The sequence below is a fragment of the Varanus komodoensis genome, unplaced genomic scaffold, assembly GCF_004798865.1.
Source record: "Varanus komodoensis strain SLA01 unplaced genomic scaffold, ASM479886v1 scaffold100, whole genome shotgun sequence".
Classification (NCBI taxonomy): domain Eukaryota; kingdom Metazoa; phylum Chordata; class Lepidosauria; order Squamata; family Varanidae; genus Varanus; species Varanus komodoensis.
The window spans coordinates 734,580-758,260 of NW_025335270.1; the positions used below are offsets into that span (position 1 = coordinate 734,580).

General features: G+C 41.7%; 1 protein-coding gene across 6 annotated transcripts in view; it reads left to right on the forward strand.

Annotated features, from left to right (window-relative positions):
* The window catches only part of RUNX2 (RUNX family transcription factor 2), a 287,798-nt gene that overhangs the window by 153,515 nt on the left and 110,602 nt on the right, over nt 1–23,681 (forward strand). For 5 of the 6 annotated variants that reach the window (XM_044419216.1, XM_044419214.1, XM_044419212.1 and 2 more), the window contains one exon: nt 16,974–17,147. The exons of the other annotated variant lie outside the window; for it this stretch is intronic. In XM_044419216.1, the coding sequence (XP_044275151.1) occupies nt 16,974–17,147 (174 nt within the window). The remainder of the gene's footprint in view (nt 1–16,973; nt 17,148–23,681) is intronic. 6 annotated transcript variants of the gene reach the window in all.

A 23,681-nucleotide genomic window follows, 5' to 3' on the forward strand; every position in this document is an offset into this window, starting at 1 on the left:
ATCTGTAACCCTTTTAAAAGCAAGACCTGGTTTTTACTTTTTTAAAAAAGATTTTTTAAGTAAGATCTTGTAGAAAACACTAATGGGCCAGTAACTAAAACAAAAAACAAAAATTCTTCTAGAATGCTGGAGGTCCAAACTTTAAGCTAAAATTGATTCGTTTCTGCCTTACACCTGAAAAGAAATGTAAGCTGCCTGCCTTATGGAGCTGATCCTAAGAAAAACCTTTTGTCTGAGTTTTCTTTTTCAGTGCTTCTGCCAATTAGCCACATTCAGGCTACAATCCCATGCATCTTTTCTTGGGAGAAAATCCATTGAACCCATATACTATTAGCCTGACTTTAGGTGAACTTTATATAACAATAATTTGATACTATTCACACTGGTTGGCATTCATATCTCTGGGCTGGAATGTAACTGGAATGCATTGGCTCTGCAGGTCTGAGTGTGAGTAACCTAACTCCTCCTTGGAACAAAAGGAACAGTTTCTCAGCGTTATGTGTCTTCCCCTTTTTTGGTATTTACAAACAATAAGAATATGAGGATTAACATAGTAGACTTCACATGTGACATATGAGTGGATACTGTAATTATCTGTCTGTAAGGCCTCTGCTAAATTGTGCAACAGTTTTAACCTATGTGATTATGTGGATAAACTGTTCTGCTAGAAAGCTCCTGACTCCTGAAAGGGCCTTCAGATTTATCATCATGAAGAAGACTACCACTTTCTCTTCAGCTCTATCTCATGTTCATGCACACAAATGTAGATGGAAATGATATTTTTCCTATTTCCAGCTTTCTTTAGCCATCTGAATTTTATTTACTCACTTTTAGCAGTGAATTTTAGAACCATCCTTTGTGTAAGAGACTGTTTCAAGTAGAACTGCAACTGTCTTTTCATTCAAGCAAGCTGCCTGCTGATACAATATATATGCATACACCAGTCCATCCCTTATTGCTTAGTTTTTGTTTCTTCTATACCTGAACACCAGTTTAACCACAGTGTACAGTCTTGGTTCAGAAAGCAGTTAAAATGCACCTTATTGATGTTCAGAAAGCAAAGGATTCCAAAGCAGTATATACTTGGAGGTTCTTAGACTAGATTAAAAATAAGTACTTTAAATCTCTTAATAATGGTTGTGTTTACATTTCTCTCTCTCATACCTTCAAAGTTATCAGGCTTCACAAGCATTAAGAAAACCATCTTACTCTGCTAGGCATTGGAAGTATTCCAGTTCAAGCGAGAGATTTTCCTTCTCTTTCTTATATTCCCATTCCCTACCTCTTTCTTCCACTTACCCCCTCCTCTTCTTCTGATCTTTATTGCAACACAAGAAGGCTAAAGAAGTTGGTGGTGTCCTTATGGCAGGGGTCTCAAACTCAACTTACCTGGGGGCTGCTGGAAGTAGAGCAGGGGTCTCAAACTCGCAGCCTGCGGGCCCATTGCCGGGTCGGGTGGGGCATGGGGGAGGGGCCCTGTGGCCTTCAAAGCGCCGGCGGCCTCCGGGAGCCACGCGGGATGAGCGGCCCACCCCACCACGGGGGTGGGATACGTGATGCGGCCCAGCCTCACCCAACTCTACTTCGAGCGGCCCCCAGGGAAGCTGAGTTTGAGACCCCTGAAGTAGAGTCTGGGTGAGGCTGGGCCGCATCAAGTATTCCACCCCCGTGGTGGTGGTGGGCCGTTTATCCCGCGTGGCTCCCAGAGGCCGGCCCGGGCGCCACCGGCACTTTGAAGGCCGCAGGGCCCCTCCCCTGTGCCCCACCTGTCCCGGCACGCAGCTTAGAGGGAACATTGCGCCCAGGTAACAACTCACACAGGTGCGTGTGAGAAAAACGCGCGGGCCGCACTATCACTAAACTTTGATATCAAGTGGGGGCCACAAAATATCATCCCACGGGCCACAATTGGCCCATGGGCCGTGAGTTTGAGACCTCTGCTTTATGGAGACATTACTTTAAAAAAAGATTTTCTTTTTGCATGATGCTAATAAGTTGATGGAGTCAAAATGAAGAGCCTGTGTGTCTTTGAAATTCTGTAATTTTCCTCCTCTATGCCTAAAGATAGAAACATAGAAACAGAGCGAGTCAGAAGGGGCCTCCCGGGCCATCTAGTTTGACCCTCAGCTCCAGCCGGTTCCGCTCACGACATGCCCACCATGTGCATGTCCAGCCTGTCTTTGAACACCCTCACCGATGGGCCTCAACGACCCCCTGTGGAAGCCCATTCCTCACCATTGGGGTCCTAACTGTCAGGAAGTGCTTCCTGGCATCTAAATGGAACCTTGGTTTCCTGAGCTTTGCTCTGTTGGAGCACGTATGGAGATGGGGAGAAAGGGCTTAAGGAAGGTAGGTGCCTAGACACTTGCATGTTAAAGGCATCGAACTGGAAACAAGGCTTTGAATGACACAGACTGCAGTCATCATATTGGCATGCTCTCAGTGATGCCTTCACTTAAAGCGGAAAAATGAGAGCTCAAATGAAAATAGTAAATGGCTGTGTGAGCAAGGGAGAGAGTGTGCACTCTCAGCCATTCTCATGAGAATCAGGTATGTTAATGATGTTTTATTAAACAAGCCTATCCAAATGGAAAGAAAAACTGCAAAACTCTTCCCTCTGGCTTTGAGGTTCAGCTTGATTCTCCTTTCTTCTAAAATGTAGATACAAAAGAAGTTTGCATGTAGTTTAAGTTTTGTGTCTTATTTTTGCATCTCACATTGTTTTGTACTGTTTTTCTGGTTTTATATAGTTTTAATGTATTAGTTGCTGTTGCTTTAATTGACTTGATGTTTTATTGTAAGTCATTCAGAGATCCTTTAGGCTGAGGGGTGGCTTATAAATGCAAAAAATAAATGAATAAATAAATAAATAGCATTTGATCAAGCAAAACCCATAACACAACCTGACATAAATATATGGCTATTGCAATTTTTATTTATTTATTCATTACATTTATACCCTGCCCTATTGCTTCAAGCACTCAGGATGGCTTACAAGGTATAAAAATGTAATAAATATAAAACTACTATATAAAACATTAATTATTACAACAATATAAAACACATCACTATAGAAAATGTGACTGTGAAAAAAGGGGGGAAATCCTAAAATGTCTAAAAGCATTAATTGTTAAAATAATGATCGAATAAAAAGGTTTATTTAAGGTTTAAAAGGAATCAACAGAAAATAGTAAATCCCTTCCCAAAAGAGGAAAAACTTCACAATTGTTTGGAAGAGAACCAAAAATAGGACCAAGGAAAAGGGACAATGGTGATGGTTCTGCTGGGAAAACACAGCCTCTTATAGCAATGAAGGTAACCTTCAAAGCTGTCACTATGCAGAGCTGAGCATCCTTGGAAGACCTCAGAATTCATCAAGATTTATAAAGGAGTATATGGTTCCTTATGTTCTCAGGTGCCATCCAGGTCCTTCCAGTTATGACTTTCTGCTCTTTGTCCATCAAAGAAATATACAGGTCGGGTTTTTTGTGTTAGGCTGTGTGCACTTTTCCTATTAAGTGATATTACCATGCACTGTGAAACCACTGCCTTCCTCTCTTGCTCTGTTTAAATCATACAAGTAGACTGCTCACCTCTGTACTTCAGAAAGAGCAAGAATCATAAGTTGCACACAGGAGCACCTCCAGGTTTGAGGATGCTGATGGCAGCGTGCCAAGATCAGTTGCACTCCCTCCTATCAACCCTTCCCACATGCTGGTTTATCCACAGTAACAGGAGACAAATGGGCTGCAGCACACATGATTCCTGCCAGTTTAAACTGCCCACTGAATCCAGACACCGGGGCTCTCCATGGCAGTGCAGGAGGGTCTGCATTTGTCCACCACTAGGTAAACCAAACCAAGAAATGTTGGTGGGGGCAAACAGGTCACAGGTGGATTCAACCTAGAACATGCATGAGCAGTAGAGGTCCCAGCAAAGACAGCTGCTGCCTGCCAGTGCTGGTCACTGATGCCTGTAACCACACAAGCAAGGCATGGTATCAAGGAGGAAAGAAAGAGTGATTGTGTGATGAGGCATAAGCACAGAACTGTCAATATGCCTCCAGTAATCTCCCAAAAGTGACATTTCTTTATCTTTCTCCTACTCTCTTTCCCCCTGTTATTCTTTTGGCTCTTAGTCTGCAAGGTTTCAGACTTAACTGTTGGGTCCATTAGGCTTCAGAGCAGCAGGACAGAGATTAAGTGTATGGAAATGAAAACATGGAACTGTGCACACACATGTATCTGGCCTACATGCTTGCAACTTTATTCCAGCTAACATCATGGATGCATATAAGTAAGACTTCTGTTTGAATCGCCCGCCTTTAGTACCTGACAAATTAAACATCCTAAGGAAAGTAGCATTACTGGACTGCTTTGTTTCTGGAGGAAAACTGTCATTCTAGCCAGGCACAGCAGTAGGGCATCCTGGAGGGATATTTTGTGCACAGACCAGGCCAGAACAGCATAGTGAATGTGCAGTGCACTCAGTCCTGGGGCTGCTCCCTGTTTCTGTGTGGGCCTTGTTGTCCACCAGGCAGATCTCAAGGTGCAGCCAGGAGGATCTTCAGTGCACTGCAGCTGGAACAGAAAAGTGCAGAAATGAACTGTGGATGTTGGGAATTAGAGGCTCAGTTGAAATCTCTCAAGAGACATGAATCGAGAAGTTGGGGTGAGGTATAAATTGCGGATCCTGAAAGCAGGGAAAGCAGCTTTTTTTTCCTAGAAGAGGTTGATGAAACTTGTTGCCTGTGAGCTGTGTGGATTTGATTTAAATTAAATCAATTTAAATCACTAGTCAGTAAGACTAGATTTAGATCATAATCACACATGCCTGCCTTACATGTAGGTAGAACATTAAAATATTCCCAAATTGAGATTCTTTTATGGCTGCCTGCCATTATAGGTTTTCTTCTCCAGGGAAAGAATAATATGATAAACCTCAGGCTGTACACAAAAAGAGCCAAAGCGTTGTGGAGTATTCTGCTCAAAAGGTTTCACTCTTCATTTTTACTGTTTGCCCCTCCCTCCTCACACTCAGCTTCTTGCAGTGATCTATTCCACTCCCAACAACTTTCTTCTATTCATTGAATTCTTTGAAACTTAGCACTTAAGAGGTAAGGAGTTGATTCTATGTACATTGATTTGCAAAGGAACAATGTGATTAAGGTATTTTTCTCAGCTCTGTATTTTTATTTTATAACATTTTTGCTGTGAAGACGAGGCATGTGATTTCTGCAGGCACAAATTTACCATTTTGAGAGCTGTAAAACCATGCATCTGTGATAATATCTTGATAGACAAATTGCCCTGTGATCTTACAGAACTTTTGGAAGAGAATGACATTGTGAATGGATTAATGAAATTCATGTACTGAAAATGTAAACACTGCATGAATATACACCCTCATGCTACATAATTTAAAACTAGTCCTTATTTCATAATGAATAACCTTTGGACTATACTGTATCTTAAACAGAAAATTATCTTTAGATAGATTTTTCCTCAAGCATTTTCTGTTTTGAAAAAAATCCAATTTAAATTAAGAACAATCTGATTAATTTTAAAAATCATTTTTAATGGTTGATTGATTACCCTACCAGTGTGCCATCCACATAATTTGCCATTTGCTGTGGTGGGGGTACTCTTTCCTTATCTTCTAGAATACTTCCATTTATAGCTCAAGCAAGTAGCCTTGAGCTGCTTAAAAAATAACCAAGCATGTGTCCTCCCTTTTCAATAAGTGAATAAAATTATGAAGACTTTGCAGCACCTTGTTTGGAGAATTACAAGAACTTTTCTTACGTAGAGACTAGGGTTTAATTATGTAATTATGTCTCTTGGGTAGATTATATATTCTCATAATTATGTCTACCCAACAGACTGGAATGACTCCAAGATTTCTGTTTTCAGGGATAAAAATGGGTTGGCTGTGTTTGGATGCCTTTAAAATAAAACAACCTTGAATTGTATGGCTTAGCCAGAGGGTTATGTAGGGAAGCTAACGAGAGCAGCAGTTTGTCGCAAATAAACATTTATATTAATATGGGGTTAGTAAACAGTAGCTCTCTTTTTTCTGGCTTATTTCTGAAACTCTGTTAGGGAAATGCTAACTTACACTTTGTTGATTGAATTTGATTTATGACACTCGTATTTTTCCCTTCAGAGTTAAGTTAGATGGTGGTTTTGGAGCTGAATCCTACTGATATGATATATTGCCTGAAATTTAGAACTGAAAGATGAACTGCTCAGCCCCAGTACAGTGAAAATAACCTCACTCCCTGGCATCACAGCTAATTGCTACTGCAAGCACTTTTGGTCTAGGGAGCTGTGCACACCAGGCATTTCTTTCAGCAATCTGCACTGGCACATCACGTGACATTCACTCCAGAGCACCCACTTTGCACTATTTCTGCCATTGTATCCTGGATTTCTTCAGACCAGCCATATCATTTATAAGCTGTGGTTTTCCCCTGGTTTATATATCAGTCTGTGCTAAACTAGCAGTACTCTTCTGGGGCCAGGAGGAATGGCTACATTAGGCTTACAGGGAAGAGAAAGTTTCCCATCGGGGAGTCGGCAGAACAGCAGCAAGGGATCATTCAGTTGCTTCCCCCCCACTCTGCCTTTGTCCCCTGCCTTCTCTCTGAATTGCAATGCAATGCTGCTTTGCCTTGTCCTGTGAAAAAATAAACTGTGCCGTGTCTTTTCAGACCTCTACCTTCTCTACCCTCCTGCCTCAAATAACAATTAGCTGAAACGGATGTATACTCACAAGTAGTTAAATTGACTTTAGTGGAGGAGAGGAGAGGGACTGTGCTGGCTTGCTTTTGGGTGGCAGGCATTGGGGTGCTGGTACCACTTGCTTCTCTCCGTGGAAGAACAGGAACAAGCAGCTCCACAGTCTCCCCCCTCCAGGCTTTCCCTTCTCCTCTTCCTTGGTTTTTGCCCCCCCCCCCCCCCTTTAAGGCTTCACTCCCTCACTCATTTGCGCTTACACCAAGTTCATGGATCACACACCTCCCCTTTCCAGCTCCTCCAACTTCTCCACAGCTACATTTGTTTGTGACACAAGCTCACATTTTCAGCTCAGTTGTATTCATTAGGATGTGCCCCAGCTGTGATAATACATTTTGCATAAATCCCACAGAAATTGAAGGTCTCTTGTGTAGGTCACCCAGGTCTCCTTATATCCAGGGCGCAAGCCAAGGAAAGATAGTAAGAACATGTTCACTGGTTCTCTGTCCATAAGTACCACTGTGCTCAATTTGTCTTGTTTTCAGAAAAAGGTACATAGAATTGCATCCCATTAACTTACAACATAATCCTATTAATGTGTACTCTGCCAGACATTTTCTGTCTAAACATGCATAGGATTGTTAAATAATGTCATTTCAGTGGTCAGGACCAGTGGTGTTTTGCCTGAGGTTTTGTTTCATTTTATGTTCTTCTATTTTCAATCAAGAGAGGTACTAGACAGTGATGTCCACTCTCTCCATTGATATTTAGCTTATGTTTGGAACCTCTGGGGTAGCTATTCAACAAAATCCTAATGTTCATGGATGTGCATTAGAATACAAGTCTATTTTTTATTAATGATCTTATGCCATTTATGCTGATGATCTTCTGCTATTTACTTTGGAACTCCTCTGATACGTTCTGACTTTAATGAAGACAGTTAAGCATTTTGGATATTTATCTGAATGTTCTGTGAACTGGTTAAACTTGGAACTGGTATCTGTTGAAGAGAATATACCCCATGGAGTGTTAACTAACTAGTAATTTAGACTTTATGCTGAGTTTACTACATATGTGGGAATACTTACTCACTACATCACAAATAAATGCATTATATTTGAGTAAGTTGATTAAGAAGAACTTGAGGAACCTTCACAGACGAGCATCTTTAAAGCTATGTCTAGGGGCAGGGTAACTAGTAACAGAGAAACAGAGTGAGTCAGAAGAGGCCTCCCGGGCCATCCAGTCTGACCCCCAGCTCCAGCCAGCTCTGCTCACGACATGCCCACCATGCGCATGTCCAGCGTATCTTTGAACACCCTCACCAATGGGGCCTCAACGACCTCTCGTGGAAGCCCATTCCACACCCTCAGGGTCCTAACTGTCAGGAAGTGCTTCACACAAAATACACTTAAAATGAATATGATACTTTGAAATGTTTGTTTTACAGGTCATTTCTTTAGTTATACCTGCAAATATTTCCAGAAGTGTAATGTTTTGTTTCATAAAATTTTATTGGGCTTCACCCTATCACAAATATCCTTGAAAACTTTGCAAACTGATACATTTATCTTCCCTGATGTTTCCTTATAGCATTGGGCCTATCTGTTGACTTGCATTAGATTTTAGTCTTCTCCACTTAGATTAGATTCCTCTTCCTGGATCCTCTTCCAAAATGGATTGCATTGGACTCTCATTAAACTAAAACAGTTAATGTGCCTCCTTCAGTTGTAGTAACTAGAAGACCGTGGTGCATATTTTCCTCTCAGTTGCAGTTTGACTTATTTTCACATGCAAAATAAACTTTATGGTCAAATTCCAATTATGTTCATTTGGCAGACTTGGACAGACTTCGAATAACTTGTCAATCCTGATGATAACTTTTTGCCATTTTCTACTTTGCATGCGAATTACAAGTTGTCAACTATAGCTGCGTAGCAATATGTGCAGTTGAAACATTTGTTAGAATCTAGATTTGGTCTTGCTGCTTTCACAGCTTCAAAGCCACTTGTGCTATTGGAAGTATTAATTAAGGCCGAAAAACTACATCAACCTAGAATTCGTGTGCATAAATGTATATTATCAGTGAACAAATATGACAGGTTCTCAACCAATGGAATAATGAACTAGAATGCCCCAATTTGCTCCATCAATTTTAGGTAACAAACTGATGCTTCTAATATCCTGGATGCCAGAACATCTCTTGGATAAGGGCATAATTAAATCAGCCAGTTTTTGGAGATGTAATGCTGCTTTTGCTTCTTTTCTCTATATGTTTTGGCAATGCCCAATGGCAGCTTCCTTTTGGGAAGAGGTAATAATTCAGGTAAATCTTGTGATGAAAAGTTCTTTAATATTTAAGTATGCACATGTCCTTTTGAACTACCTGGCCCTCTCAAAAATTAACCCAAGATCAGTGTAAATGAATTTCCCATGCCCTTTTGGCAGCTAAAAGACAAATACAGTGGTGCCGCGACTCACGAATGCCTCAATTCACGACCAAATTGGGTTGTGAACAAAAATGTCATAAAAATTTGGACTCAGGCCACAAACTCCGCATCGGGTGGCGACCATGATTGCAGCCATCTCTCCACCCCCCCAAGTGGGGAGATGACCGCGATCATGCCGGGGGTGGGGGGGAGATGGCTGAGCTCATGCCCATTTTTCCTGCACGAGCACACCTGTGATTGTGTCCGTCTTTTCTGCACCAGTGCAACTGCGATCTTGGCCATCTCTGCCCCCTGCATGATCGCGTCCATCTCCCCCCGCCCCCGGGCACCCACATTCACGCCCGTCTCTCTCCCCCCAGCATGCCCGTGATCGCACCCATCTCCCCCACCCCCCAGTGTGCCAGGATGATGAGCATGTGTAGGGATGATGGGCGCAATCGCAGTCGTGCTGGTGGGATGGGGAGATGGCTGCGCTCGGGGGGGCGGGGGGAGATGGCCACGATCTTCGTTATTCTTTGTCACTTTGCTTCACATTTTTCTGATTAAAAAAATAGTTACAGAACAGATTAACCTTATTTATATTGAACTTTATGGGGAAATTTAACTTGGCTCACGACCAATTTGGGTCACGACCAGAGTCCTGGAATGGATTAAGTTCATGAGCCAAGCTACCACTGTATTGGAATGATAAACAGGCATCTGCAATAGCCCAATGGGTGGAGGACTTAATGAAATGTTCAGTTCTTGAACTCATGTTCTTTAGGCACAATTGACAGATGAATAAATTTTGGATGTATGGGCTGTCTTGCCTGAAGTTGATGTATAATTATTTTTAGCAACAATAGCATGTTTTGTTATATACTAATACATAGGAATATATAACATACATGTAAATAGTGTTATGGATCCTTTTCATATCTTATCAAAAAGGTAATATTTTAGTTTTAGTGGGGGGTTTTTAGGGAGGTTGCAAGGTGTGGTCTAGTGTGTTTCATAATGATATAGATAAATATAGATTATTTTAATGTCCTGATGAAGGTTTACATAGCTAAATCTCATTAGTTATACCTAAACTTGTTTTACATCTCTGTAATAGAATCAAATGAATTCATTCAGTACATTAATCTGTTGTCCATATACCAGGTATTACTGGCTAGTTTTGGGAGGAAGACAGCACTGCAGATTGCTTGCTGGGCATCAGCAGGGAATGAGTGAGCATGCTGCCTTTAACAAGCTCCTCAATGCTGCTTTCTGTGCATAACCCATGATTGCCCTCTTTGTAGGTTGTGAACAAAGGCACTCAGTGTTGTTAATGGATTAAGCAACCTGAGTTAACCCACCGAAGAATTCTTATGTTTTATTCTGTGTTAGATCTGAAATCAAAACAACCATGAGGTAGGGATATTTGTCACTTATTTTTAAAGTTTTCTAATGCATTGCTCCTGAATGCATTTACCTACAGCTTATTTATGCCTTTCTTCTAATTTCCCCATGGATATTTTGCTATACGGTACCTCATTTGACATACGTAAGCAAAGATAATCCTGAAGACCCTCATTCCCATGATTGGCCAGCCTGACCATGCAGTGATTTGGGCAGCTGAGCAGAATAGATCTCCAGTCTGGAAGCCTAATAGTTCACCCACAACAAAATCTGAAACTGATAACTAGGTTGATTGTCAGAATCATTTGGAATTTTTGCAGTATGTTCTGCAGAAAGGTCTAAGCCAAATATACCAAAGTCCTAAAAAACATCTTACTTTTTTGTATCCTAAGTGACTGAGAGTGGAACACCCTATGATTCAGCTTTAGTTATTTTACATTTGTTCTCTTCTGCATGTCCAGAAGTAATCTGCCCACTGCTAATGAAGGTGCGGTTGGTCAACATTCACAGGCATATGCAGATGAGTGTCTACCAATAGTCTTTATTGATCTCCAAAGTTTATAATTTTCTGTTTAGTTATTGACAAGATCAGCCATCAGTGCTGTATTGTTAAAGTAAGGAAGGGGTGCTGAATTCTATTGACCCGAAGGCTGCATTTGGTTTTGACTCTCTCCTGGGCCACATTTTAATACTATGCAGGCCAAAGGCCAAAAATAGCAGCATATTGTACCCTAAAACTTTTACTGCCTGTAAAGAAGATTTAGCAGAAGCATTCCCAGCTTTTAGAAAGAGTAAAAAATGCACAAGAGCTGGGAAACTGTGAGCAAAGGTGGAGTCAGGGGAAAGGAACTGGGAAAGCTGGAAGACTGGGCTGGGACTACAGAAGGGCTGCATCTGGCCCTCAGGATCCCCCACTCCTGAAATAAGGCAAAATCAAATTGCTTTTGGTCCATCTGGTCCTTCTCTATCTAGAAGATGGGAGGTCCCGTAACAGAGTAGTCCCCCATATTTCAAGTTTGACTGCAACTGAAAACATATAATCACATCTTTTGCATAAGCTGGGATTATACTGTGGTACCTTGGCTCACGAACACCTCAGTTCACACCAAATTGGGTCGCGAACAAAGATTTCATTAAAAAATTGACTCCGGTTGCGAACTCCTCATTGGGTGGCAACTGTGATCGCAGCCATCTCCCCTCCCCACCCCGAGGTGGGGAGATGGCCAGATTACACTCATCTTTCCTGCATATGCGCCTGTGATTGGGCCCGGCTTTCCTGCACCAGCACAACCGAGATCTCTGCCATCTCCCCTCCAGCATGATCGCGCCCATCCCCCCCAACACACCTGTGTTTGAGCCTGTCTCCCCCCCCCCCAGCGTGCTGGAATGATGGGCACATGCAGGGATGACGGGCACAATCGCGGTCGTGCTGGGGGGGGGGCAGGGAGATGGCTGCGCTCGGGCGGGTGGGGGGGAGATGGCCACGATCTTTGTTGTTCTCTGTCACTTTGCTTTACATTTTTCTGATTTAAAAAAATAGTTACAGAATGGATTAACCCTATTTACACTGAACCTTATGGGGAAATTTAACTTGGCTCTTGACCAATTTGGGTCACGACCAGAGTCCTGGAATGGATTAAGTTCATGAGCTAAGGTACCACTGTATTTGCATGTTTTCTTTGCTTGACATAAATCTGACTTGCTTAACCAATTATGAATCGATCAGCTGCCTGTTTCCCTGATAAAACCACTTTAGACATATTGTCACTGCATCTTAACAGCTTTTTTGACTTGTTCAACATAGTTCAGCAGGCTTGCTCTCTTATTGCAACTTTCTGTCTGTTCTGTTAACTATTGCCAAATTAAATTGGAACTTTGAATTTAATGTGTGTGTTCCACAGCAGAACACCAGCCCTTACCAAAAGACAAAAGTCATGCCCAGGCTTTATTGGTGTGCTTTTCATCCCTCTTGCTTTTTACTCTCACAAGTCATCTCTTTAAAACCCATTTTTATTCTCATAGAGCAATGTGGAGTTGTAGATTCTAACCATAGTTTTCCTAGAGATTTGTGCTGCTGTGCCAGGAACAAAGAATTTGGCAACATATAGGTATGTGAGGGGGTGTCATATGGAGGTGTGTAGAGACCTGTTCTCCCCTGCAGAGGAAGGCAGGACACGCTCCAACAGAGCAAAGTTCAGGGAACCAACGTTCAATCTGGATGCCAGGAAGTGCTTCCTGACAGTCAGGACTCTGAGGGCATGGAATGGGCTTCCATGGGAGGTGGTTGAGGCTCCATTGGTGAGGAAGTGTTCAAGGATAGGCTAGACATTCACATGGTAGGCATGTTGTGAGCAGAGCCGGCTAAAGCCAGGGGTCGGACTAGGTGGCCCTGGAGGCTCCTTCTGACTCGCTATGTTTCTAATATGAAAGAAGACCAATACTATATAAACACACAGTAGGATTTGGAAATTAGGCAACATTACATTTATTTTGGGCATTGAAGTTACTTTGGGCATTAATTTAATTTCAGTGCAGTTGTTGTGTCCATCTTTTATGCTGGTGATAGTGCAAGTGTAACTAAAAGTCAATATAAAGAAGCAGTAGGAGAATAACATTCTTATCTTAGGTGTTCATTAGATACAGTGAACTGAAATGTTATGATATTAATGGATCTACTTTGATAGTATCATTAAAAGTCTGTTCAGAGTCATTGTACTGTGTCTTCATATTTCTAGCTTCTTAATGATATTTAATTTCTAGGACATTCTCTTGTGTGCATGTTTTAATGTATTTTCCCCCATCTCACTTCAGAAAGAAAAAAAATGGTTTTGGTAGAATAAAGATGCCCATGATGTTAATTCTGTATAGATCCAGAACTGATTGAAAAGGCTCACTTAACATGAAACTCCTTGTGCGTCATGTTAGGTGTGCCCATTTTTCTGCATATCAGGAAAAACACTTCATCTTCCCCAAAAGGCCTTTTATTCATCAGGAGTACCTGATAGTGTTGCAGGCAGATGGCACTTTGACCCTGCATCCCACAGAGGAAGCTGATTCCAGCAGCTCTGGGGCCGCTCATCCTTTGTGTTTCAGTCTCCACTTTGGAGAAGCAACCTGTAGTGCTGAACCTACTTGGGGGTAGGACAGGAAGTAGAGAGACACCCTCTACCTCCACTGCCTATATCATGTCACAAATCAAGCACACTGTGTGAACGTGGGTGCTATTTTCAATAGCTGTTGCAGTTCAGAAGGTGTAGCTGATTGCAGTTTACTATATCCTGGAGGTCATTGAATGTGTCAGTCATACAGTTAAGCAGTCCTGCAAAAATATACAGATAATGACAGTGTGGAAAAGGAGCAAAGCTTTGGCAGTTTCCAGCTTTATTCATTACACATAAATATATTTCCATATATTGTGCTCATATATAGACCAAGCAGTACCTTTCCCAAGCCCAGTAACACAATAACAAAAGGGGTAAGATTGAGTGTGTTCATTCAGCTTGTGAGATACCATAAAGCCAAAGCTCTCATAAAAATGCAGTTAAAAACAGTAAAGAAAACCAAATGCATTTTAAAATACTGAAGACTAAAATATAAAAAACAGCAAACAAAAGAGTGAAAAAATGCAAAGGTTAACAAAGACTAAAAACAACTTTTAAGATACAACTGGCCACCAGCATGCATAACACATTTTAAAAAAACCAAAATTAAAAAAAACAAAGCAAACCTCAGTTGATGCTGAAAAAAATATGTGCCAGGCATATCTCTCTGAGAACAGCATCCTACAGTGGGCAGGGGTGCAGGGGGAATGAAAAAGCACAATACACAAGCTGTTCCTTGTCAAATTCCAGTATGTAGGAAGCATTCAGAGCAGAGTGCCTGACAAATGCTCAGGGCATGAGTAGAAGGGGCACATGGGAATGGTGGTCCATTGGGTAATGTGGCATTCAAGCAGGAAAGGCTTCATGGCTTAAAGCCAACCCTTTGAACCCCCAAATGAACTGGAAGCCAATGAGCAGGATATACTCCGAGCATAATATGACTGTAATGCCAAATTCCAGCCACTACTTGTGCTTCCAGGTGCTGTGCTAACTAAAGTTTCTGGATGGTAAAAGGTGCATAGCAATCTGAACAGGAGGTCAGTAAGGCCGGGCGATTACCATCCGGATGGAGAGGTGGTTGGTGTCCCAGCTTAAGCTGATGAAAGGCACACATGCTGCAAAGGTCTCTTGAGGCTCCATCGTTAGGAAGAAAGACAAGAGGTGCATGTGTTTGGAAATGGGAATCAAGTACACGGGACTATTACAGCCCTACCCCCTGGATTCTTCTCTTGTTTAGATTCTTCTCTGCCAGCCAGCCTGTTCCAGTCTTCTCCCCATCTCAACCCGAATGTTTTGAATTGAAGTGGGTAGAAGGAGAGAATCTTGTCCTCTTCTGGCACTTGATGAACTAACTAACAGCATTCCAGGTTGTGTGTAGCCCCAGGAAATGTAGTTTTCAGGATGGGACCTGGTCCAGCAGGTCTCATCTTACGGGGTAGAGATCATGCAAATGTATGTATTGAGCCATGCACACAGACATCCTTGTTCCTATATGTAATCCAGCACCTGGTCTGCTGGCAGAAGAAGCACTCTGGCTGTGGGGGCATCATGGTAGGGGAATGATCCCATCTGTCCTCATTCAGACTTCACTGTAGCTATATTGAGGGACTTAAGGGGCAGACCATGAGTCAGTAAAGTTATAGTTAGGGTTCTGTTATTTAATAAACTTTGGTTTCTCATGAAAAGTAATCTAAGATATTATTTAAAATGTATTCCTTTTGGTTCAGTACTTGGAACTTTTTTTTTTACTCAGACAACTTGGAAAGAAGTAGTTGAAGGTTATTCAGGACAAATTCTTCTGTCTGGGAACATGCTATGAGACTGACAGGAAGCCATTGCAGGCAATGTTAGGCCCTTGGATTGCCAATTGCCCATCGCCCCCTCTAATAGCAAACTCAGGTGGTTACTGTGAACAGAAATACAGCCAAAAGGGGACCAATGAAAATAAGAGGGAGAGAACTCTGAAGTTTATAGAAGTCCAAAATTAAAATTAAAAACTCTTAAGGGGGCTGCCCTCTCAACAAAAGAAAAAAGAAAACAGCTGATTAGGATTCATGCTCATTGTTCAGTAGCCACACAAGATTGAATTTCAACTGGAAAAGGGAAATGTTAAGTATTAATTGATGTAGGGAGGGAATAGGTTGCCCTGGTGGAATAAGACCAATGCTGCTAAGGAAAGAGTAAACTTTTTTCAAGGGTCTGATCTGTCAGTCCATATTACTACAGTGTTTGCCTTCCTCATTCCATGCTGGACAAGACAACTCCACAGAAAAAGGAAATGCAAAATGAAACCCAACAAAAAAGCCCTACTGACAGCATTTAATACCCCCCTTTAGTTGCTATAGTATGCCAGGCATGTGATAAAACAGTAGCACAAATTCTAAAAGGGGAAATGTTATAATATATTAATATTTATTAAAAGAAAACTGGGTTAAAGTTGTATTCCGTTACATAATTACCTGGGAATAGGTTCTTATTGGGATTAACTTCTTAGTAGCCACGTATAGGAATGCATGGCTCATCTAAGTATTCATACCGAGGTGAAACAGCAATTTAAAACATAATAAAAAGTGAAATTGCTTTAACCAGACAAGAGAACTTACAGCAATAGAAATATAAAGCAGAAGTTTAAAATGAGGTAGTGAGGAACTCTGGTAAATAAGATGAGGAGAAATGTGGAGGCCAGCAGCTGCATTAAATGACAGTGTTGACAGTCTGTCCCTTGGCAATATGCCCTCCTCTTTCTCTCCTTCCTTCAGCAAGCCTAGCTTCAAGTGATAGGGCCATTTCGCTCCCGTTCCTGCTCCTGCTCCTCCAAGGTTTACAAAGTAATGAGCTAAGTAAAGAATTTAGGACGTTCTGGTTTTAAAAGCTGAGTTGCCTGGTTTTAACTTCTAGTGAACAGGACTGCTATGGAATGACTCTCCCACATTTTCTTGTGCCCACTATGCTCATGCTTCCTGCAAATTTTGCACATTGACCACAGTTTGTGTTGGTGGATTCAAAAAGACACTGACAGAGCACGAAATCCCGACCTGTAGATTCTGCCTTGTAACAGCCTTGCATTCATGTAAATTGCTGTGAAGATTATGCAGTGATTTATTCATGTGTAAGGCTAATGACAAAAGCACCTTCCATGCAGGAATATTGCCATAAGCAAAGTTGTCCATACTTCACTATCTGTACCAGCCCTAGATTAAATCTCAGACTCATTTAGTCCTTGCAATGGTGAAATAGCTATTTAACAGTACGTTGTTCAGCCTTTCTAACAACACTTTTATTTTATGATTTGCTGTTTCCAGGGCACAGACAGAAGCTTGATGACTCTAAGCCTAGTTTGTTCTCTGAGCGTCTCAGTGATTTAGGGCGCATTCCTCATCCCAGTATGAGAGTAGGGGTCCCGACTCAGAGCCCACGGCCCCCTCTGAACTCTGCACCAAGCCCTTTTAATCCACAAGGACAGAGTCAGATTACAGGTAAGAGACAGAACCATGGGCTTCTATAGGCCATGGTGATGATGGATTATAGGCTTTTTGTTGTTTCAAAATGTAGACTGTTGCCAAGTGAAAAGTTGAAGCAAATGCAAGCCTGGTTAGGGAAAGGTTTTTTGTAGCAGTCATGACTGGAATCTTTTAGATTATTCTTTCTAAATTGAGGCCAAAATGTTAAAAACAAAGCAGATGAAGTGGAAACAGGCAAGGCTGCTTATCTTCAGGGTCATTTCCTTATCATCTGTTGGTAATATACATGCAGGTAATTCAGCCATGCATATTTATTTAGGGCTGCTCTTTATGAAGGCTTGTGCAGCATTGTGCTTATTCCTAAAACTATGATTTTACCACACTGACAATTTATTGTTGTGGCTTCTCTGTAGCATCCATGTCTATATCTTGCTGTCTCAACTATGAGCTTGGCTATTATGTTTGCAAGCCAAAAGACTGATTTCACTATTTGAAACAGATTGGACACAGAGAAAGTGAAAGAAATCTGAAGTCCTGGGGATTCTTACCTATGGCTATTTAAAACATCCACCTATGTTTTCCCCCCAGTTTTATTTTAACCAACCTAGAAACCAGCTGAGCTTATATATTTGATGGGCGCCAAACCAAATTAACATTTTTGGCAAGAAGAAGGAACTTTAGCAGGCACCACAGTTTTCCTGAAGGATCCCCAAAAGCTGTTGTGTGCCATCATGTTTAGTTTGAACAATATGCTGCTTCTTAGAGCCTAGAACCTAGATGATCAGGTCTGGATAGAGCCCTGTGAAGGCATTTGCTTGTTCACATGTAGGGCTAAACTGCATAGGGGGAAGTGGACATGCACAAAAGCATTTCTGAGCACATCACGCCAGGTTAGAGCATTGCATATTGAGTGCTAAAGTCTGAAGAGGGTTCAGCTGAACACATTTACAGAGCCCCCTTTAGGTGTTCACACTTGTGTGAGCTTACGTGCATGTATTCCTCTACACACGTTAGCCATTTACGCAAGCAGATGAATGCCTGCATAGCCCATATGTGACAACTGTATTGGTAACAGCTGAAGCCAGTTCAGAATTTAGTTTGAATTGTACCCAATTCGTTTGCCTAGTTTGCCTTCAGTGATGTCACACATCTGGCTGGCTGTGTGATGATGTCACTTCTAGTAGGAAAAAGGCTGATTTTCAAATATAAATGGCACCTGATGCTACAGCTAATCAGAGCTTCAAAATAGTTTAAAATTTGGTGCTGCCCCTACCTGAATACCAGATATGAGATTGAATAGAAGGTCTCACTGAGCCTGTGTTTTTGAGGCATGTATTATGCTGAAGGAAAAATAATCCAGCAAAAAGGGCTTCACTGAACAGAGAATATTCTTTCTTAAATTGGCCTGGAAATAATTTAAGATAGATATAGGCATTATTAGGCATTATTTTGCAGGAGAAGGTAGATATAGGCATTATTTTGCAGGAGAAGGAAATGTTACTGAAATACAATACAGTCAAAATTTTGAACTAAACATTTGTTTTGATTTCTATTATGTGGTTTAAAAACTGTTTTCAGAGATGTATTGATTTTCTAATGGCTAGTAAACAGGTTTTGTCTGAAACCCAAATTCAAAAATTACTCAATGACATCTATGTTAATAAATTCTGGTAAATAGAATACTTATAGTACTTAAATCTAGTGCTCTTTACCCTTGCCTATAATAAAACAGGACTCTGATTCAGCCCCTCCCCTCAGCACTTAGTGCTGGTGGCACAGTGCCTAAGCTGCCATCGAATGTGGTGGAAAGCCTCACTTGTATGTGGGTGGGGCCAGGCATAGTCGACCACATAATTGTAAGCCAGAAGGTTGGCTGCTGAGTGAGTGGGAAAGAGACACATGCTTGGCCCTGCTCCTGTCACTCACATCTCTCAGAAATGCAGGTTTTCAGCACTGGAGTGGCAAGTATCTGGCATCCAACTTATGGTATGTGTATGGGTTGTAGACAGTTGATTAGTCTGTGTGTTTCTTTCCTGGGTATTTAATGCTCTTTTTAATTTTTAATTCTTATGTTCTTCTAAGATAGATAAGAAGTTGCTAAGTTATCTTTGCAAAATAAACTGTTTTTCACGTAATTGACTGAAGGTTCCAAATATGTGATTTAGGTCCTCATAGACAGCCACCTCACACACACACACACACCTGGAAGGAGGGACTGCTTGATTCCGAGTACACACGCACAGGACTGCATCTTTGCTTATTTGTTGCATGAAGTCATATAGTGACTGCAAGCACTTTTATTCTTGACTCTCTATGGTGACCATTTATGAACAGGATCCATTTGATGGATCTTACATTTAAAATATCAGTTACTGCTTTGGTTCAGAAAAATGGTTTCCAGAGAAAATTGGCCTCTTGGTTGTGATTTAAAACTTGGCATTTTTTGCTGGGTTCTGAATCAACAGCAGCTTGTTAGAATCCAATGAACAGTAGGTTTTAAATGGATGGTATAGAAAGCTTCAGGAGTTCACTGTTCATTCCAGGTAGGATAAACCTGGCCATGGTGAGATTACCAAATTAATTCCAAATGAGGCAACCCCAGTATTGCCACTTAGAAGGACAAAGTAGTTTGTAGCTGTTATCCACAGTGCCATTTGCCACTTGTTCTTTCAGCATTGTAGTATCCATCTTTTAGCTGACAAAATGTTGCAGAAACTCCACTTATGTTGACATTGCATTAAGTTCCAAGAAGCAGGTAGATAATTAAGAAGAGCATGTACATTAATAAATATTAAAGAGTTTCCAACACAAACTTTATCCATATTGTTACTTTCTCCCAAATACAGACAGCCATTAGGCATTGCCTAATATAAGACTTAAGAGAAGCAGTAGCTGTATTACTGGCTTCCTGTATTTTTTCCCTCTGACTACATATGGAGAATAAATAATTTCCTCCCATTGTTTACACCAGACTCTTGAGCTGGTCTCAATCTTTCCTCATATGGGGGTGTGACTGGGGGCTGAGAGTGCCGTGGTTCCTTTGGATTCATGGATGTTCTCCACATCCACTGGGACACGCACCCCAACACACCCCTGTCCCCCCTCTGCAAAGTTGGAATTCCACTCTCTTAAGGGGATTCTGCTCTGAAACTGGGTGGGCAAAAACCCTCAAAGATTGTTACTTCATTTAACAACTCTTAGGGGTATTTCCTGTCCATTCTTTGGCCCCAGAGTCATGTCCCCAGGGTTGTTCTCTAAGAAAAAAGAAAATTATTATTTAAGCATAAATAAGAAAAAAGCAGATCCTGATTCAAGTTTTATATTTCCTTTTCTTTCTCAGTTCTTTACTTAAGTCAATATTCACTTCTTTCTGACATGCATTTTATCTTATTTAGGTATGTATGCACATATTCTAGCATTCTCTCTTTCTTTCTGTCTCTCATCTACCCACATGCTCAAACTCACTGTCTGTCTGTCTGTCTGTCTGTCTGTCTCTCTCTCTCTCTCTCTCTCTCTCTCTCTCTCATTTGTATCTGATGATTTAAAACCCAGAGAGTGGGTTTTATGGCAGTGCAAGGTGTGGATTAGGAGGGAGTTGCTGTTATTCAATATGGCATTTTAACTAGCGTGCTGCAAAAGCAACACAGAGAATTCATTAAAATACAAATCACCCAATAAGTGGATACTTTCCTTGAAGAAGTGCAGACCCAAATGGAACACAGTACATTGCTCATAAATATGGACCCTTGTCAACTCAAAATTTGTACTGGTCTGTTTGCATCTTGGTAGCTCATAGGAAATGCTTCTGTGTGTGTGCACGCACACAGGCTTTGGTCAATTCCTGTTTAGACAGTGAAATATGTCTTTCTAAAATACAAGTTTTATTATATGTGACACAAGAAAAGCCAAAGATGTGATGGTAAGAATGTGGTCAGAGTGCCTGGCAGAATCTCGGCACAGGAGTTAAGTGAGGTTTCATGCTCCATCACCTCTATGGCAGCAGCCAAACCTATAGGCAATCTGTGACTTTAATAACCGAAGTAACAGCTTGCAGAATCAAGCAGAGTGAACTTTTTTTAACCTCAGCAGCATACAGTTCCCATTTCTTAGATTTGAGGATTCTCCTGTTTTAAGTTTAGTTTAAAAAGGTGTTTCACTGGAGTATTTAGGACCTGATCTAAAAAATAGGTGCTCTGACTTCAGAGTGTGTTGGAGGACGCTCTTGCGGTATTATGGTTCTTTTGATGTTGAGTGTGGACTTACTCTCAGTTCAAATTGTTTTCAGTTTAATGAGCTAAATCACAGAATATTATTTATATTGCATCCCACAGTTTCAGGCTGTATTCGAAAACCTGAGCAACAACCCTTCAAGTTATGCATGCCATCTACTGTATTTTGTGGCACCTCTTTTTTCTGTGAGCCTGCCTACATTAAAAACTGAAGCAGTTTTAATGCCTATTCTGTTTCCTCTGGCACACTTACGGATCTCTAACAAAGGGAAAACATTTCTCCCAAAAGCCTAAGTATGTCAAGTGGGAATTTGACAGGGGTGGCCAGACTTGCTCAACAGAAGAGTCACATGTGGTAAATGTCAGATGTTTGAGACTTGCAAGTGGGTGCCTGTGGGCGGTGGCAAGCAGCAAGTGGGTGCCCATGGGCAGCAAGCCACAAGCCACAAAGTAAATTCAAAGAGCCACATGGGACTCCCAAGCCTCGATTTGGCCACCTCTGGAATATTATAATTAGCATTTAGCACACTGGTGTATTTTTGGGGGAGTCACCTTTTTTTGTTATTCTGTTGCTAAGTCATGTCTGACCCTTCACGACCCCATGGACAACATTCCGCCAGGCTCTCCTGTCCTCCACCATCCCTCAGAGTCCACCCAAGTGCACACCAACCACCCCAGTGACCCCATCCAGCCACCTCAACCTCTGCCATCCCCTTCTCCTTTTGCCTTCAATTGTTCCCAGCATTTGGGTCTTCTCCAGGGAGTCCTTCCTTCTCATTAGGTGGCTGTCACCTTTTTTATTATATCATAAAGTGACTATGTCAAGAGTCAGTGCAGCACAGTGATTAAGGTGTTGGACTGGGACTCAAAAGATCCAGGTTCTAGTCCTTAGTTAACTGAGTGACTTTGGATAAGTCACAGACTCTCAAACTAAGCTACTTCACAGGGTTGTTGTTGTGGTGAGGATAAAGTAGAGAGATGAAGAGCCTTATAACTCTGTGGTTCATGGAATCACAGAATCATGGAAGGGGCCTATATGGCCATTGAGTCCCACTCAGTGCAGGACTCTAAAATGAAGCATCTCTGACAAACAGCTGTGCAGCAGCCTCTTGAACACCTCCAATGTGGGAAAGCTCATTACCTCTCTTGGTAATTGTTTCCATTGCTGAACTGGTATTTGGCTTCCTGTAATTCGAGCCCTTTATTCCATGTCCTGCAATCTGGCATGACTGAGAAGAGATCCTGGCTGTGTGGCAACCATTTCAAGTGTTTGAAAGCACTGTCTTACCTCCCGCTTTAGTCTTCCCTTCTTCAGGCCACACATGTCCAGTTCTTTAATCTCTCCTCACAGGGCTTTCTTTCCAGACCTCAGATCATCTTTGTTGCCCTCCTCAGATCCTGCACCAGCTTGCCTACATCTTTCTTGAAGTATGGTGCCCAGAATTGGATTCAGTACTCAGGATGGGGCCCAACTAGAAAGGAATCTTACGTGATTTGCAAGCTATACTTCTGTTAATGCAGCACAAGAGAGCATTTGCTCTTTTTGCAGCTGCATCACATTGTTGGCTCATGTACAGTTTATGATCAACAACAATTCCAAGATCCTTCTTGCTTAAGGTGTTGGGGATCCAGTAGCAGTTCAAGGGCTCATCAAATGGGATAGGAGTCACTCAAACCTGGAACCTGGAAAATGGCTGGAACAACTACACATTGATTAGAATTGGAGTGTTTCTCATTACAGTGGTACCTTGGCTCACAAACGCCTCAGTTCATGACCAAATCATGTCGTGAACAGAAATTTCTGAAAAAATTTGACTCAGGTCGCGGACTTCACATCGGGTGACAATCACGACCACACCCGTCCCCCCGAATGCACTCACGACCGTGCCTGCCTCCCCCCCAGTGTGCCTGCCTCCCCCCACACGCCTGCGATTGCGCCCGCCTCCCCCCCAGCACGCCCGCTTCAATTTTTTGTGATTATAAAAAAATAGTTACAGAACGGATTAACCTTATTTACACTGAACCTTATAAGGAAATCTGACTTGGCTCACGACCAATTTGGGTCACGACCAGAGTCCTGGAACGAATTAAGTTTGTGAGCCAAGGTACCACTGTATGTGCTGTTGTCTTTAAACATGTGTGCATGTGATTGCATGCATGCGCTCATCCATAGACTGTGACAGTTAAATCACATTAGGAGTGCTGTAATTTTTCCCCTAGGTATCTCAAGTCAAATATTGTGACAAAAAGATAGGGTACTTTTAAAAATTGTGTCTACTTAAAGCAAGAAGATAAATATGCTCAATTAGATCTGTTTAGC